This window comes from Nerophis lumbriciformis, linkage group LG09 (assembly GCF_033978685.3).
Source record: "Nerophis lumbriciformis linkage group LG09, RoL_Nlum_v2.1, whole genome shotgun sequence".
NCBI lineage: Eukaryota > Metazoa > Chordata > Actinopteri > Syngnathiformes > Syngnathidae > Nerophis > Nerophis lumbriciformis.
In genome coordinates this window covers 32,323,965-32,340,954 of record NC_084556.2, presented here as the reverse complement: position 1 = coordinate 32,340,954, position 16,990 = coordinate 32,323,965, and the positions used below count along the sequence as shown (strand labels likewise).

Sequence of the window (16,990 nt, the reverse complement as noted above, 5' to 3'; positions counted from 1 at the left end):
AAAGAAAGACACAGGCCAGGAATCGAACCCATGACCTTCCTACTGAGAGGCACTCTTCCACCGTGCTGCTCTGTTTTTTTTACATTGTGCTGTATAAATAGAGTGGATTGGATTTATTTCCTCAAAACTTAGTATTTAGAAAATATTTTGATTTCATCTTTGCACTGTCGTATGCGTTGAATTGATCATTGCCCGTAAAGCAACTACCCGCAGTTAAGGTCAAATAAATTGGCGATTAATCTGAATTTATGCATGACTAATGAGATAATGTTTTGTGATTAATCACATGACTTAACTTTGACAATACTAATAAATACACTTTTACATTAAACATTATAAATACAATATCAACAATGTGGCCATTTTAACGACACAACAAAAACGCACTTCTAGGTATATTTGTGGGAGAGAAATAGAGGGCTACAAAATATCAATTTAATCACACTAGTATCGATCCGGTACTGATACTACACATGTTATCATCAATACTAACAATATTTCTATCGATCCGTCCATCCCAACTCAACACAATCTCTCCTCCATATACACCCAGTGAAATTATAATGTTATATGTATTTACGTGGAGTTAACGTCAAAGACATCAAATACTTCTGTATGGGCTCATCAAAGTAGAAGAAGACACGTACCACTACAACAATGAAAGATAAAATATGTGGACTTTTAATGTACCGTAGTATTTTCCAAACAAATTCACGTCACCGTTGCCAGATAATAGTCGGTACAGCATGATCATTTCATGCTTACGATTAATTAAACAAACACAATTAGGATTCGGCGTGGAATCAATTTAAGACATATTATAAGGCAGACAATGTAAAAAAGGAATGCGACCGTCCTAGATATATGGTTTGTCGACACGCCTGGCAGCCATTTTTCCCCGAGACGTTCAAGGACTCAGGAGCGTCGTCGCGTTTCCCGACCAGAAGCTCTAAAATCCCGACTTCCTAAAGTCACTGGAACGGAGCATCAACTCAGCCGTACTTTACAAAGCGGGTGAGTTCAAATTGTACTTGCGCTTCGACAAATGGACATTTATCAACGCAGACTTATATTATGCTAAAAAAAGAATGACAGAAGGTTAGTCGGTCCTTGTATGGGCTATACTCCAGCTTGCTATCGCTAACCGTGTAGGGCAGCGATGCTAACAAGTGGCTTGTCCGGTTTGCTAGCACCTACCGGGACAAACACAGCAACAAGACACATTATACATATACATAACATTGTAACACCACTTCATTGTATATATAGTAGTGGTCTACGTATAGTTAACACATACACAGCGTGTCACCTCCCTTGTACCTGGGTATATTTCATGTTTCCCCACAAGTTAGCTAATGACTAGTGAGTCACCAGTTGGTGGTTTTCCTGGCCAGCTGATTAACGTTAGCATTACGTTGCCTGTTACTTCTTTCCACGCAATGATCGTAAAATCAATACAGGCCTGAAAATTATTATTCTTATGCTTGGCTCACTTGGATTAGCGAGCTGCTTTAAACCAAATCTAGGTCAAGCTATGGGCGATAGTAGCACTGGCAACGTTACAAAGTTAATCATTTGTCCTCACCCATGTTATCTGCAAGAAAACCCGTATTTTAGTTGCAGTCTGACTTTTTGCTATTGTAGACTCCATTGAGCTTTTTAACTGTGTCAAACCCCGTAGGTGGACTGGATTTAAAGGTGGAGAACATCATGGCACGTCTGGTAGCTGTTTGCAGGGAAAATGAAGAGGACTACCCCTTTCTTCCCAGACAGATTCCTCTGTATGTTGATGACTCTTTGACGGTAGGTCATCCATCCATCTATTTTCTACCGCTTGTCCCTTTCGGGTTCACTGGAGCCTATCTCAGCTGCAATCCGGCGGAAGGAAGGCGGGGTACACCCTGGACAAGTCGCCACCTCATCGCAGGGCCAACACAAATAGACAGACAACATTCACACTCACATTCACACACAGTTTCCCTTTAACATATTGTGTCTTTTTCAGTTGAGTTATTTTAGCGAAACTGTTATTACCATAATCAACTTGCTAATTTACTGTTAATATCTGCTTACTATCTTGTCTGCACACAATAATCTTTTTACTTAGGTTTTTAAAATTGTTTGACTACTGTTTCTTTTATAAAGAGGGCTCTGCCCTTAATGGGGGATCTTTTTTACTCAGTCATCCATCAAACCGTTCAAATGCTGTAATTTGAACTCTCAAAGTGAAACAGAGAATCCGCCTCAAAGCAGAATGTTTTTATTTCCATGTTTTGAATTGTCCATGTTTTGAGTTATCGGTATCACTACAACAGTGTTTTTTTTCCTTACCAAGATTCTTGCTAAAGAGACAGACTAACTTGTGTGCTCCATTCTTACAGTGTGGGTGTGAAAATTGTCGGTTTTTTTTGGGATCAAATGGTGAATCAGATTAATCACACTTTAATTAATTAATTACGATAGATAGCAGTAATTTACTTGCTTACATAATTACATTTTTTTTTTAGAAAAGACCCCAATATTTTGACACAAAGCAATTTTATTTTCAGAATGTCATTCATGAAATTTTTAAAAATTGTTTCACTTGAGTGCATGTAACGTATTTGCTCAAAACCTGGTAACCGTGTTATCTACAATCATGTCAAGGTGTTTTATTGAAGCCCAATTTACTAGCGAGCACACCACTCCAGGGTCTCTTCACTGATCTTTGTACTGACCGTGTAACAACCCGTGCTGCCTTTCTGCTTACCACTCACAGTTAAAGGAATGGCGCATGTGCGGACAAAATCAATTGCGTGATTAATCTGTGTTTGTACATGATTACTTCAATATTTTTGTGCTAAATCGCATGAGACAAGTCATTAAATTTGACAGCCCTAATTGATGTACAGTTGTGGTCAAAAGTTAACATAATGTCATGGCTGTCTTGAGTTTCCAATAATTTCTACAACTCTGGAGCACATTCTTGTTTGTCACAAAAAACATTCATGAAGTTTGGTTCTTTTATGAATTTATTATTGGTCTACTTAAAATGTGACAAAATCTGCTGGGTCAAAAGTATACATACAGCAACATACATTATCAATTTTGGTGACTATAGAAAAGTTACAATCGAATCAAATTAGCTTCATGGCATGGCCTCTTAACTTCATGTGAGTGATTATGATTGATGACACCTGTTGACTTCTTTGAGCCCATTTAAATAGGGCTCATGTGATGCAGTCATTAGACTCGGTTACAAACGCGACAATGGGAAAGTCAAAGGAACTCAGTACAGATCTGAAAAAACGAATCATTGACTTGAACAAGTGAGGAAAGTCACTTGGAGCCATTTTAAAGCAGCTTAAGATCCCAAGAGCAACTGTGCAGACCATTGTAAGTATAAAGTGCATGGCACAGTTTTGTCACTGCCACGATCAGGAAGAAAACGCAAGCTATCACATGCTGCTGAGAGAAAATTGGTCAGGATGATTAAGAGTCAACCGAGAACACCAGTATTCTAAATGATGAAAAGCTGTGCATCTATCAATCATATCCTTTTTGTTGTTTGCAGATGGTGATGGAGTTTTCTGATGGTGCCACTGACTTTGGCAGGCATGTAACTGGTACTTCCCATTGGAAACAGTTTGCAGAGGTTGGTACACCGGGTTCCCAACAGTCCTCCCCCTTTTATCTGAGCTGGAATGTGGACAGTAGAACCTCCTAAGGTCGAACACAATCCGTTTTAGCCAGGAAGGTCCCGATTAGGGCTGCAAATCTTTGGCATACTTGCCAACCCTCCCGATTTTCCCGGTAGACTCCCGAATTTCAGTGCCCCTCCCGAAAATCTCCCGGGGCGACCATTCTCCCGAATTTCTCCCGATTTCCACCCAGACAACAATATCGGGGGCGTGCCTATTAGGCACTGCCTTTAGCGTCCTGTTTTCCTCCATACTAACAGCGTGCCGGCCCAGTCACATAATATATGCGGCTTTTATACACACACTCGTAAATGCAAGGCATACTTGGTCAACAGCCATACAGGTCACACTGAGGGTGGCCGTATGAACAACTTTAACACTGTTACAAATATGCGCCACACTGTGAACCCACACCAAACAAGAATGACAAACACATTTCGGGAGAAGAGCCGCACTGCAACACAACACAAACACAACAGAACAAATACCCAGAATCCCTTGCAGCACTAACTCTTCCGGGACGCTACAATATACCCCCCCCCCAACCCAACCCAACCCCGCCCACCTCCAACCAGCAATGCATCATCAGAGAAGGTGCTCAGCATGGTTAGAAAGAAAGTGACAGAGAATAGAACGAGGATGGACAATTCAACCCTAAACTCCCTCCTTTCCTGCAAATTAGCACAAGTAAACGCGCTGCAGGACTGCCTGTATCGGAGCTCATTACGTACATTTTAGATGCAAGCGGATATAATCTGATATTTTTTTTGCTGATATAGGACCGGAACCCGATATCCACAACGGACCACGACACCCCCTCGTTTTGGCACACTGGTCTAGCTTTGATTTTTATTTTGATTAAAATGTAATGAATATTTTTTCTAAAACTGTACAGGCAATGTTTTAGTAGCATTTTATAGTTCTTAACTATACTTTGTATAATAAAACAACTAATAATTTTCGACTTCAACACCTTGCTGTATTTCACATACTTAACCGTCATGCAAGTGCAAAAATAAGTTAACCATTGTGTGTTGGTCTAAAAAAGTTAAACAAAATGACAAGAGCAGCCAGGATTGCGTAGGCCTGGACGGACATTTGATAAGTGTTAACTGAACAATGAATGAAAATTTAGTTGGTAACTTTTCCAGCGTTGGTAATATGCACGTATTATTACAACTGCAAGAGGCAAAGCGGTCACTCTTAGCAGCGGCTTAGGGCGTTTGTACTACATGCACATAAACAGTAATGATCCATCCACCCATCCATCCATTTCCTACCGCTTATTCCCTTCGGGGTCGTGGGGATCGCTGGAGCCTATTTCAGCTACAATCGTAATGATAACAGCTGTAAAACTCCCGACAGTTAGTATTACAGTATTAAATAAAAAAAAATCGAAAAACTAAATGATAACGGCACTTTGATAAACCTATGGAAGAACTAGCTTGCTGGCTAGCTTAAATGCTAACATGAAAAAGGGACATTAGCGTCTTTTCCCCCCCTTAAACGTCACACCACAATCTAAACTTGTATGAACACATTACTGTCGAAACAGCTAAGATACAGTATTCAAATTGAACACAAAGGCTGTGCTGTCTTTACACAAAGTGATCGACATACAGTATACTCGACAGTTTCGAGTTTATACAGATGGATATCCATTCAACAGAAAGTGAACTCGCTAAACGTCGCATAAATCGGAAGTGAAACGAACTGATCAACCAATTTGCAATTATTAAAAAAACATTTAAAACATTTTTAAATTAAAATGCTGTACAAACCACGCCTAAACCAAATCTCTGTCATGTTAACAGCAGCCACGCTCTCTCTCATGTGCCAACAGACGCACTCATTGAACTTAGCCACTAATGTGTATATGGCGACACAAAAATTCGGATGCAATCTTAAAGTGGTAAAATTCTTTCCAAAGCAGGACACCCCCCCGACTTACAATTCTAGTACATACTTCATGAAAAAAAATATTTGTTTTGTTATTTTCATTCTAAGTCGTACAACCGGAAAGTATTCACAGCGCTTTACTTTTTCCACGTTGTTATTTTACAGCCTTATCCCAAAATTGAATACATTTATTTTTGTCCTAAAAAATCTACAGACATACCCTGTAATGACAATGTGATAAGGTTTTTTTTACATTTTTTGTCTAATTTATTAAAAAATATTTGACAATATAATAAAATAATTTGGTACACCTTTGGCAGCAATTACAGCCTCAAGTCTTTTTGAATATGATGCCACAAGCTTGGCACACCTTTTATTGGGCAGTTTCGCTTATTCCTCTTTGCCCATTCCTCTTTGCAGCACCTCTCTCACTCCTTCAGGTTGGATGAGAAGCTTTGATTTTCATCCAGGATGTCTCTGTACATTGCTGCATTCATCTTTCCCTTTATTCTGACTAGTCCCCCAATTCCTGCCTCTGAAAAACATCCCCACAGCATGATGTTGCCACCACCATGCTTCACTGTAGGGATGGTATTGGCCTGGTGATGAGCGGTCCCTGGTTTCCTCCAAACATGATGCTTGGCATTCACGCAAAAGAGTTCAATCTTTGTCTCATTAGACCAGATAATTTTGTTTCCCATGGTCTGAGAGTCTTTCAGGTGCATTTTGCACTTTGGCAAACCTTTTACGAAGAAATTGCTTCCATCTGGCCACTATACCATACAGGCCTGATTGGTGGATTGCGGATGGTTGTCCTTCTGGAAGGTTCTCCTCTCTCCAGAGAGGAATGAGGAATGCTGTAGCTCTGACAGAGTGACCATCAGTTTCTTGGTCACCTCCCTGACTAGACTAAGATGAATGCAGCAATGCACAGAGACACCATGGTTGAAAACCAATGCTTCCCTTCCAACCTGATGGAGCTTGAGAGGTGCTGCAAAGAGGAATGGGAGATATTACCCAAAGATAGATGTGCCAAGCTTGTTGCATCGTATTCAAAAAGACTTGAGGCTGTAATTTCTGCCAAAGGTGTATCAACAAAGTATTGAGCAAGGGCTGTAAATACCGTACTTGAAGGGGAACTGCACTTTATTTTGGAATTTTGCCTACCGTTCACAATCATCATGAAAGACAAGACTGCTGTATTATTATTTTAATGCATTGTAAATATTAAATAAATGCGATCAAAAGTCAGCTTACAATGGTGCCTATGGAAGCCACTCTATTCTGGCTATAAAGCATAATATAATAATAAAAATACAATTAATTTTGATGCTTTTAGCAAAATATAGTAAAAAATTTATTTATTATTATTATTATTTTAATTAATAAATATATGTATTTTTAGGTAAGATAAACATAATAATACAATTTATCTCTTGTCTGGATGATTTAGTTCTTGTCACCCTGTTGTCCTCCCGTCGTGAAAAAAGGCTGTCCTCACTCCAGCTCCGCATGGAGCTGGAGGGGGCGTGGCCTCCAGCTCCGGCTGAAAATCGGGAGATTTTCGGGAGAATATTTGTCCCGGGAGGTTTTCGGGAGAGGCGCTGAATTTCGGGAGTCTCCCGGAAAATTCGGGAGGGTTGGCAAGTATGCTATAAAGCCCTTAAAACATCCAAACACCTTCATTAAAGTTTTATATACATGATGTAAGTATATACCTGTATGTAATGTAATAATGGGCACATTTGAAATAACATTTAATATTTACGTACTTTGCTCATTTTAAGTATACGCAGCGCAAGTTCACTGATTACTACTCACTGCAGACTTTATGAGAGCCAACAAACAATAACACATCATTTACTGTGTAAGGTCTGCTGTAATTAGGATGCCGACTACTAGGATGTTCATATAGTCCCATTTAGATGAAGAATGACTCATAATACTAGCAATGTTGTTCTCGCCATGCTTGGGTCTAAATCGGCTGTCAAAGTGTACCAACTTGTCAGAATACGTTTTCGTCCTTCTACTTTCGAGGTCAAAGGCATGATTTATGATCTAGAATAAAGTTTGACGAGGAAGCAGCTCATCAGTCGACATTGTCATTGTCAAGATTGACATGCAAGCTTGTGATAACGGCGCCGCTATAAATAATTTATTTGCGTTAGCGCTTTCTATAACAATATCACTAATACTTGGTTAATATTCAGGTCACAAAATGTAAATGGAGTATTTTTGGCGGTATATGGATGTTTTTTTATTGGTTTTTATGGGCAGAATAGAGGACCTCCTATTGACTCCGCTTTAAGCAGACTTTTGTTTACGATTTAGAATACATTAAAAAAAAAAAAAATCTGTCTTCATATCTTTCATAATGATAGTGAACAAAGTGAACAAAAGGCAAAATTCCCCAAAAAGTGCAATTCCCCTTTAAGCACATGATTTTTGAGTTAAACAATATTATTTTAATCAAATTTGCAAAATGCTTAAAAACCCCCCCCAAAACTTAACATTGTCATTATGAGGTATTGTCTGTAGAATTTTGAGTGCAAAAATAAATTAATTCCATTTTGGAATAAGGCTGTACCATAACAAAATGTGGATAAAGTGAAGTGCTGTGAATACTTTCCAGATGCACTTTATATTAGAAAATAATCTAATGGAAATGACTGCTGCCGTTTGATAATAATAATAAGACATAAAGGCTGCGTTCACACTGCAGGGTCGGGTGTCCAATTCAGATTTTTTTGTCAAAGTCAACATTTTTTTAACCAAATTGTTACATGTAGAAGATTAAAAAGAAAGAGGAGAAGTTATTTGGCTGTCGCAATTTTACGGGATGTTTTGCTTCAACGTTTGCTAGAAAAGCATTTGTGGGTAAGGAGTCGGAGAGAGAAGTGATGGAACTTTCACGTGAGTTCCTAAAACATATTATTTTCACCTGTTTTCTGCTCCGTTGTCAACCATTTCTTTTGTAACCTTCTAATTTGAGTTATGACGTCATAATGCGCGGTAGAAAGTGGATGGATGGATGGATGGACGTCATAACTATTTATAGTTATGACGCTTATCGCTTTTTGATGACGTTCTGGTCAGATGAATGCGACCTGAGCACAGCGGCATTCAAATTGAGGACACATCGCATATACAGTATATCCGATTTATTTTCGCATACGAAAGAGGCCTGGGTCTGATATAAAACATTTGGATTTGTGCTGTTCACATTATCTATGTGCACATGGACACATTTAATCAGATTAAAAGACTAACTAGAATAAAATGCTTTATGTAAACAAGCCATTTGGAATATTCTGACCTGATCACACACGTTCGGATCAAAATTTAATTCCGTTCGAGATGGGTTGTTTATGCCGAAAGTCATTCGGATTGTAGCACATGAAACACACATGAAACATAGAAATTTGAGTTAGAATTATCCTTACTGCGCATGTTTTTGATTTCAGTTATAGTGGTGGAGCGGAACTAAATTTAATAGTCTCGGAATGAAGCGGTTGTCTCGCTGCTGTCTCCCCCCAGTCATCATTACAGACGTAGCGTCATATACTGTTGTTTGTTGCTTTAAAACGAGACTAGCAAAAACAAAAGTATGTTCTTAAGTGTCCTGTGTCGATGTAATAATAATAAAAAAGTGATCCAGTTGTGGTCTTAACAAGGTATTTTATTCACAACATTACAGCTACTCCAAGCGCTAACTGCTAGCCTCAAACACATACACAGAATGTCATAACATAAAGACATACTGCAACCTGTACATAATCACAACATAAAGAAGCACAGAAAATATCCATTTGAAAAAGAAAGGTAAAACAAAAGTAGTTAACAGAAGGAAAAAAATTATAAATACCGTGAGAATGTTGAACAAGCAGAAATGCACAAAGGCATGTTTGTTTACAGTGGAAGTCACTGCTTATTCAGTACCTGCAGTGAGCAATCTTGTCCAAAAGATGGCGACTTAGCACAAATAATAACATCCATCCATCCATCCATCTTCTTCCGCTTATCCGAGGTCGGGTCGCGGGGGCAGCAGCCTAAGCAGGGAAGCCCAGACTTCCCTCTCCCCAGCCACTTCGTCCAGCTCCTCCCGGTGGATCCCGAGGCGTTCCCAGGCCAGCCGGGAGACATAGTCTTCCCAACGTGTCCTGGGTCTTCCCCGTGGCCTCCTACCGGTCGGACGTGCCCGAAACACCTCCCGAGGGAGGCGTTCGGGTGGCATCCTGACCAGATGCCCGAACCACCTCATCTGGCTCCTCTCGATATGGAGGAGCAGCGGCTTTACTTTGAGCTCCCCCCGGATGGCAGAGCTTCTCACCCTATCTCTAAGGGAGAGCCCCGCCACCCGGCGGAGGAAACTCATTTCGGCCGCTTGTACCCGTGATCTTGTCCTTTCGGTCATGACCCAAAGCTCATGACCATAGGTGAGGATGGGAACGTAGATCGACCGGTAAATCGAGAGCTTTGCCTTCTGGCTCAGCTCCTTCTTCACCACAACGGATCGATACAGCGTCCGCATTACTGAAGATGCCGCACCGATCCGCCTGTCGATCTCACGATCCACTCTTCCCCCACTCGTGAACAAGACTCCGAGGTACTTGAACTCCTCCACTTGGGGCAAGATCTCCTCCCCAACCCGGAGATGGCACTCCACCCTTTTCCGGGCGAGAACCATGGACTCGGATTTGGAGGTGCTGATTCTCATCCCAGTCGCTTCACACTCGGCTGCGAACCGATCCAGTGAGAGCTGAAGATCTTGGCCAGATGAAGCCATCAGGACCACATCATCTGCAAAAAGCAGAGACCTAATCCTGCAGCCACCAAACCAGATACCCTCAACGCCCTGACTGCGCCTAGAAATTCTGTCCATAAAGGTTATGAACAGAATCGGTGACAAAGGGCAGCCCTGGCGGAGTCCAACCCTCACTGGAAACGTGTCCGACTTACTGCCGGCAATGCGGACCAAGCTCTGACACCGATTATACAGGGAGCGAACCGCCACAATAAGACAGTCCGTTACCCCATACTCTCTGAGCACTCCCCACAGGACTTCCCGGGGTACACGGTCGAATGCCTTCTCCAAGTCCACAAAGCACATGTAGACTGGTTGGGCAAACTCCCATGCACCCTCAAGGACCCTGCCGAGAGTATAGAGCTGGTCCACAGTTCCACGACCAGGACGAAAACCACACTGTTCCTCCTGAATCCGAGGTTCGACTATCCGGCGTAGCCTCCTCTCCAGTACACCTGAATAGACCTTACCGGGAAGGCTGAGGAGTGTGATCCCACGATAGTTGGAACACACCCTCCGGCTCCCCTTCTTAAAGAGAGGAACCACCACCCCGGTCTGCCAATCCAGAGGTACCGCCCCCGATGTCCACGCGATGTTGCAGAGTCTTGTCAACCAAGACAGCCCCACAACATCCAGAGCCTTAAGGAACTCCGGGCGGATCTCATCCACCCCCGGGGCCTTGCCACCGAGGAGCTTTTTAACTACCTCGGCAACCTCAGCCCCAGAAATAGGAGAGCCCACCACAGATTCCCCAGGCCCTGCTTCCTCATAGGAAGACGTGCTGGTAGGATTGAGGAGGTCTTCGAAGTATTCTCTCCACCGATCCACAACATCCGCAGTCGAGGTCAACAGAGCACCATCCCCACCATACACGGTGTTGACACTGCACTGCTTCCCCTTCCTGAGGCGGCGGATGGTGGTCCAGAATTGCTTCGAAGCCGTCCGGAAGTCTTTTTCCATGGCCTCACCGAACTCCTCCCATGTCCGAGTTTTTGCCTCCGCGACCGCTGAAGCCGCACACCGCTTGGCCTGTCGGTACCTGTCTGCTGCGTCAGGAGTCCCATGAGCCAAAAGAACCCGATAGGACTCCTTCTTCAGCTTGACGGCATCCCTCACCGCCGGTGTCCACCAACGGGTTCTAGGATTACCGCCACGACAGGCACCAACTACCCTGCGGCCACAGCTCCAATCGGCCGCCCCGACAACAGAGGTACGGAACATCGTCCACTCGGACTCAATGTCCAGCGCCTCCCTCGTGACATGTTCAAAGTTCTTCCGGAGGTGGGAATTGAAACTCTCTCTGACAGGAGACTCTGCTAGACGTTCCCAGCAAACCCTCACAATGCGTTTGGGCCTGCCAGGTCTGTCCGGCATCCTCCCCCACCATCGCAGCCAACTCACCACCAGGTGGTGATCGGTAGAAAGCTCCGCCCCTCTCTTCACCCGAGTGTCCAAAACATGAGGCCGCAAATCCGATGACACAACTACAAAGTCGATCATGGAACTGCGGCCTAGGGTGTCCTGGTGCCAAGTGCACATATGGACACCCTTATGTTTGAACATGGTGTTTGTTATTGACAATCCGTGACGAGCACAAAAGTCCAATAACAAAACACCACTCGGGTTCAGATCCGGGCGGCCATTCTTCCCAATCACGCCTCTCCAGGTTTCACTGTCATTGCCAACATGAGCGTTGAAGTCCCCCAGTAGAACGAGGGAATCACCCGGGGGAGCACTCTCCAGTACTCCCTCGAGTGAATCCAAAAAGGGTGGGTAATCTGAACTGCCGTTGGGCGCGTAAGCGCAAACAACAGTCAGGACCCGTCCCCCCACCCGAAGGCGGAGGGAGGCTACCCTCTCGTCCACCGGGTTGAACTCCAACGTGCAGGCTTTGAGCCGAGGGGAAACAAGAATTGCCACCCCAGCCCGTCGCCTCTCATTGCTGGCAACGCCAGAGTGGAAGAGAGTCCAGCCCCTGTCAAGAGAACTGGTTCCAGAGCCCTTGCTGTGCGTCGAAGTGAGTCCGACTATATCTAGCCGGAACTTCTCCACCTCACGCACTAGCTCAGGCTCCTTCCCCCCCAGCGAGGTGACGTTCCACGTCCCAAGAGCTAGCTTCTGTAGCCGAGGATCGGACCGCCAAGTGCCCTGCCTTCGGCTTCCGCCCAGCTCACATCGCACCCGACCTCTATGACCCCTGCTATGGGTGGTGAGCCCATTGGAGGGGGGACCCACGTTGCCTCTTCGGGCTGTGCCCGGCCGGGCCCCATGGGGACAGGCCCGGCCACCAGGCGCTCGCCATCGTGCCACACCTCCGGGCCTGGCTCCAGAGGAGGGCCCCGGTGACCCGCGTCCGGGCGAGGGAAATCTGGGTTCCTTGTTCGTGTTCTTCATAGAGGTCTTCGAGCTGCTCTTTGTCTGATCCCTCACCTAGGACCAGTTTGCCTTGGGAGACCCTACCAGGGGGCATAGAAGCCCCCGGACAACATAGCTCCTAGGATCATTGGGACACGCAAACTCCTCTACCACGTTAAGGTGGCAGCTCAGAGAGGAGCAAATAATAACACACCTTTCCAATTATGTTAGGTTCTGCTCATGTCACAGTAAAATATTCCAATTTAAGGTGTGATGCATGAAAATGCACGTTTTTGTAGGGTCGATATACACAGTAATAATAATCTGCATGGTGATCACATGAAATAAATGTTGTCCATGTACACGTGGCTACAGACATTAAAAAATAAGATACAGGTCGCATATGGGCAAAACAATCGTAATTGACCTGCAGTGTGAACAAGGCCTTAACTTGTAGTGATGTCAGGTTTGGGACAGCTGTGCTGCCGGTGTGGCCTCACTGTGCACGTCTGATGTTGCCCACACATGGTCCACTGAATGCTCAGGGAGCTTGTGCGTTTGCTCAAGTCTCATGTGATGTAAAGTCTGATGGTGTGTCAAACGCTTGAAATCTGTGTTGTTATTGGTCTAGAACATTTCCAGTAAGTTGAATCCTGCATTGTGTCAGTCCACTTTGTAAGTTCTACTGTACCATTTTTGTTAAATGACGGCAAGACATAACTTGCACGTGATCTCTTTGCCTTTAGGGTCACCACAAGTTGAAGCAACAGGATTTGACGATGGCCCTGACGGTGTTGTCCGGAGAGCTGTACCGAGCATTGTCCCAAATGGTGCCATGCGTGGGTTGCAGACGCAGTGTGGAGCGCCTTTTCTCCAATTTAGTGGAATCGGAGACCCTGGCCTTAGAGCCGCTCACAGTGAAGGCCCCAGGAAAGCTGTCTGTCACCAAGGCTTGTTTAGCGGATATGAAGAAGCTATACAGCCTTTTCTACATTCAAGGGTAAGATGTAGAAGAAAAAAAAGTTTTTTCATATAGTCTAGATAGGAACAATGTGTGTTAGTAGGTTCAACAAGAAATTGTTGAATTTTGCAATTTAAAATGTTAAATTTAGGCATCTGTGTGTTTCAGTAGTAAAACTAGTATATTTTGTCTTGTTCTGTGTCAGTTAGTTGCCCACAATTGTGATATCTGTATAAACTTTGCCAACATTTAAATTTTTCTCCTATTTTTTTTTTTTTTTTTTTGACAGGTCAAAGTTGAATGATGTGATTGATGCCATTCCAAAAAGTAGAAAGAGCAACCGATGCCAGTTGCACTCCTTAGACACAAACAAACTCAGACCATTGGGGTAAGTAAATGGTCATCTCTGTTGCTCATAGAAATAGGAAAGGCTAGATATCTATTTATCCCACGATGGGGAAATTGTGTATGATGCAACAGAAGTTCCTAATCTTAATCAGAATCTAACCACATCCACTTTTAAGCGCATGCGGTGTGATTCACTTCAGATCAAATGTGAACACAAGTACCAGTGTTAAAATTACAGCAAAGAGCACAAGTGTCAAACGCGTCTAGTGCTGTCAAATGATTAAATTTTTCAGTCAAATTAATCACACTTTTGATTTTGGATTAATCATGATGAAGCACAAAATTTTAATTACGGTAACTTAAAAAAAGACCCCAGTATATGTAAACATCCATCCATCCATCCATCCATCCATCCATCTTCTTCCGCTTATCCGAGGTCGGGTCGCGGGGGCAGCAGCCTAAGCAGGGAAGCCCAGACTTCCCTCTCCCCAGCCACTTCGTCCAGCTCCTCCCGAGGCGTTCCCAGGCCAGCCGGGAGACATAGTCTTCCCAACGTGTCCTGGGTCTTCCTCGTGGCCTCCTACCGGTCGGACATGCCCTAAACACCTCCTTAGGGAGGCGCTCGGGTGGCATCCTGACCAGATGCCCGAACCACCTCATCTGGCTCACCTCGATGTGGAGGAGCAGAATCAGAATCAGAATCAGAATCAGAATCAGCTTTATTGTCATTACGCAAGGTAACGAGATTGAGGCCATTCCATACAGTGCGATGTGTGCATGCTAGAAAAACAATGTGCAAATATATAAAAATATAAAAAATGTAGAAGTGCAATGAATATGGTGTGAAATGAATATATACATGAAAAAAACAAAAACAAAAACAGGGTGGTTGGTGGAATGGGTTATTGCACCGAAGAGAAGGCAGTTATGAGGGACAATGGGGCAGTCCGTTCAGGATGGTTATGGCCCTGGGGAAGAAGCTGTTCTTTAGCCTGTTTGTTTTGGTTTTAATGCACCTGTAGCGCTTCCCAGAGGGCAGCAGGTGGAACAGGTCAGAGCCAGGGTGGGTGCTGTCCTTGATGATGGCACTGGCTCTGTTGAGGCAGCGGGAGGTGTAGATGTCCGTCAGAGAGGGGAGAGGGCGGCCGATGATTTTCTGAGCCGTCTTGACCACTCTTTGCAGCCTCTCCCTGTCTGCTGCAGTGCAGCTGCCGTACCATACCGTAATACAGTAGGTCAGCAGGCTCTCGATGGACGAGCGGTAGAAGGTCAGCAGCAGGTCAGGCTTCAGGTTGTACTTCCCGAGGACTCTAAGGAAGTGTAGCCGCTGCTGAGCCTTCTTGATGATTGATGTGGTGTTGACTGTCCAGGAGAAGTCATTAGAGATGTGGACTCCAAGGTACCTGAAGGTGTGGACCCTCTCTACACGCTCGCCGTTGATGTAGAGGGGGGCAGGGTCGGTGCTGCTCCTCCTGAAGTCGACGATGATCTCTCTGATCTTGCTGATGTTGAGAGCGAGGTTGTTCTCCGAAGACCAGGCCGTCAGCTTCAGGACCTCCTCTCTGTAGGCAGCCTCGTCACCCCTGGAGATGAGCCCGACCACTGTGGTATCGTCGGCGAACTTGACGGTAAGGTTGTCACTGTGGGCCGGACTGCAGTCATGGGTGTAAAGGCAGTAGAGGAGGGGGCTCAGCACACAGCCCTGTGGGGAGCCGATGCTCAGCGTGCGGGAGGATGAGAGGTGCGGGCCAAGTCTCACATTCTGGGGTCGGTCCGTTAGGAAGTCCCTTATCCAGGCGTTTGTGAGAGGGGGGAGGCCAAGAGTGTCCAGTTTATTGCAGAGTCTGTCCGGGATTATTGTATTGAAGGCAGAGCTATAGTCCACAGAGAGCATCCGGACGTAGCTCTGCTGCTGCTCCAGGTGGTTCAGAGCAGAGTGGAGAGCAACAGCGATGGCGTCCTCTGTGGATCTGTTCGCCCGGTATGCGAACTGGTGGGGGTCGAAGTCTGGAGGGATATGGTCCTTGATGTGCTGGAGAACAAGTCGCTCGAAGCACTTCATGATTACCGGAGTGAGGGCCACTGGTCGGTAATCATTCAGGCTGGTGATGGGAGACTTCTTCGGCACCGGGATTATTGTAGATGACTTCAGGCAGGATGGGATGACTGCCTGAGCCAGGGAGAGGTTGAAGATCCTGGTGAGGGGGGGAGCGAGCTGGTGGGCGCACGTCCTGAGCACCTTTCCAGGTACTCCGTCTGGTCCGGTAGCCTTCCTGGGGTTCACAGCCAGGAGCACTCGTCTGACACTGTGCTCCTGTACAGTGAGTGGAGTGGCGCCGGAGCCCGGTGGGGGCGGGGGCAGGGCTGGAGCAGATGAGTGTCGCTGGGGGGTTTCGAAACGGGCAAAGAAACAGTTAAGCTCCTCTGCCAGTGTCGCACTCTGATCCGCAGTTGTCATATTGCAGCCTCTGAAGTTCGTGATGTCATGAATGCCCCGCCACACCTCCCGTGAGTTTTTGCTGGACAGATGGGACTCTATGCACCTCCTGTGGTCCGCCTTTGCTTTTTTAATCCCTCTCTTCAGGTCGGCTCTAGCAACACTGTACAGTGCCCTGTCCCCTGACCTGAAGGCTGCGTCGCGGGCCCTGAGGAGTGTGCGGACCTGGCTGGTCATCCAGGGTTTCTTGTTGGGGTAAACCCGGATGGTTTTTTCCACAGTCACATTCCCGATGCAGAACTTTATGTAGTCCAGCACCGTTCCTGTGGCTGTCTCCAGCTCCTGTTGTTGGAAGAGGTCCCAGTCTGTGTGTTGGAAGCAGTCCTGAAGTTTGGGGAGTGCATCGTCAGGCCAGGTCATAAGAGTCTTTGTGATAGGCCTGGCCTGGCGTCTGATGGGGGTGTAGGTAGGAGAGAGCAGGAGGGAAAGATGGTCTGACTGTCCAA

General features: G+C 45.2%; 1 protein-coding gene across 2 annotated transcripts in view; it reads left to right on the top strand.

The window, feature by feature from the left end:
• Nucleotides 1-789: 789 nt before the first annotated feature.
• Nucleotides 790-16,990, top strand: part of ggnbp2 (gametogenetin binding protein 2) — a 36,776-nt gene continuing 20,575 nt past the window's right edge. The window contains exons 1-5 of one of the 2 annotated variants that reach the window (XM_061963300.1): nucleotides 790-1,014; nucleotides 1,682-1,803; nucleotides 3,554-3,634; nucleotides 13,485-13,738; nucleotides 13,989-14,087. In XM_061963300.1, coding sequence (XP_061819284.1) covers nucleotides 1,711-1,803; nucleotides 3,554-3,634; nucleotides 13,485-13,738; nucleotides 13,989-14,087 — 527 coding nt within the window. In that variant the 5' untranslated portion in view covers nucleotides 790-1,014; nucleotides 1,682-1,710. Of the gene's footprint in view, nucleotides 1,099-1,681; nucleotides 1,804-3,553; nucleotides 3,635-13,484; nucleotides 13,739-13,988; nucleotides 14,088-16,990 lie in introns of both variants that reach the window. The other variant, XM_061963299.1, reaches the window with a different exon arrangement.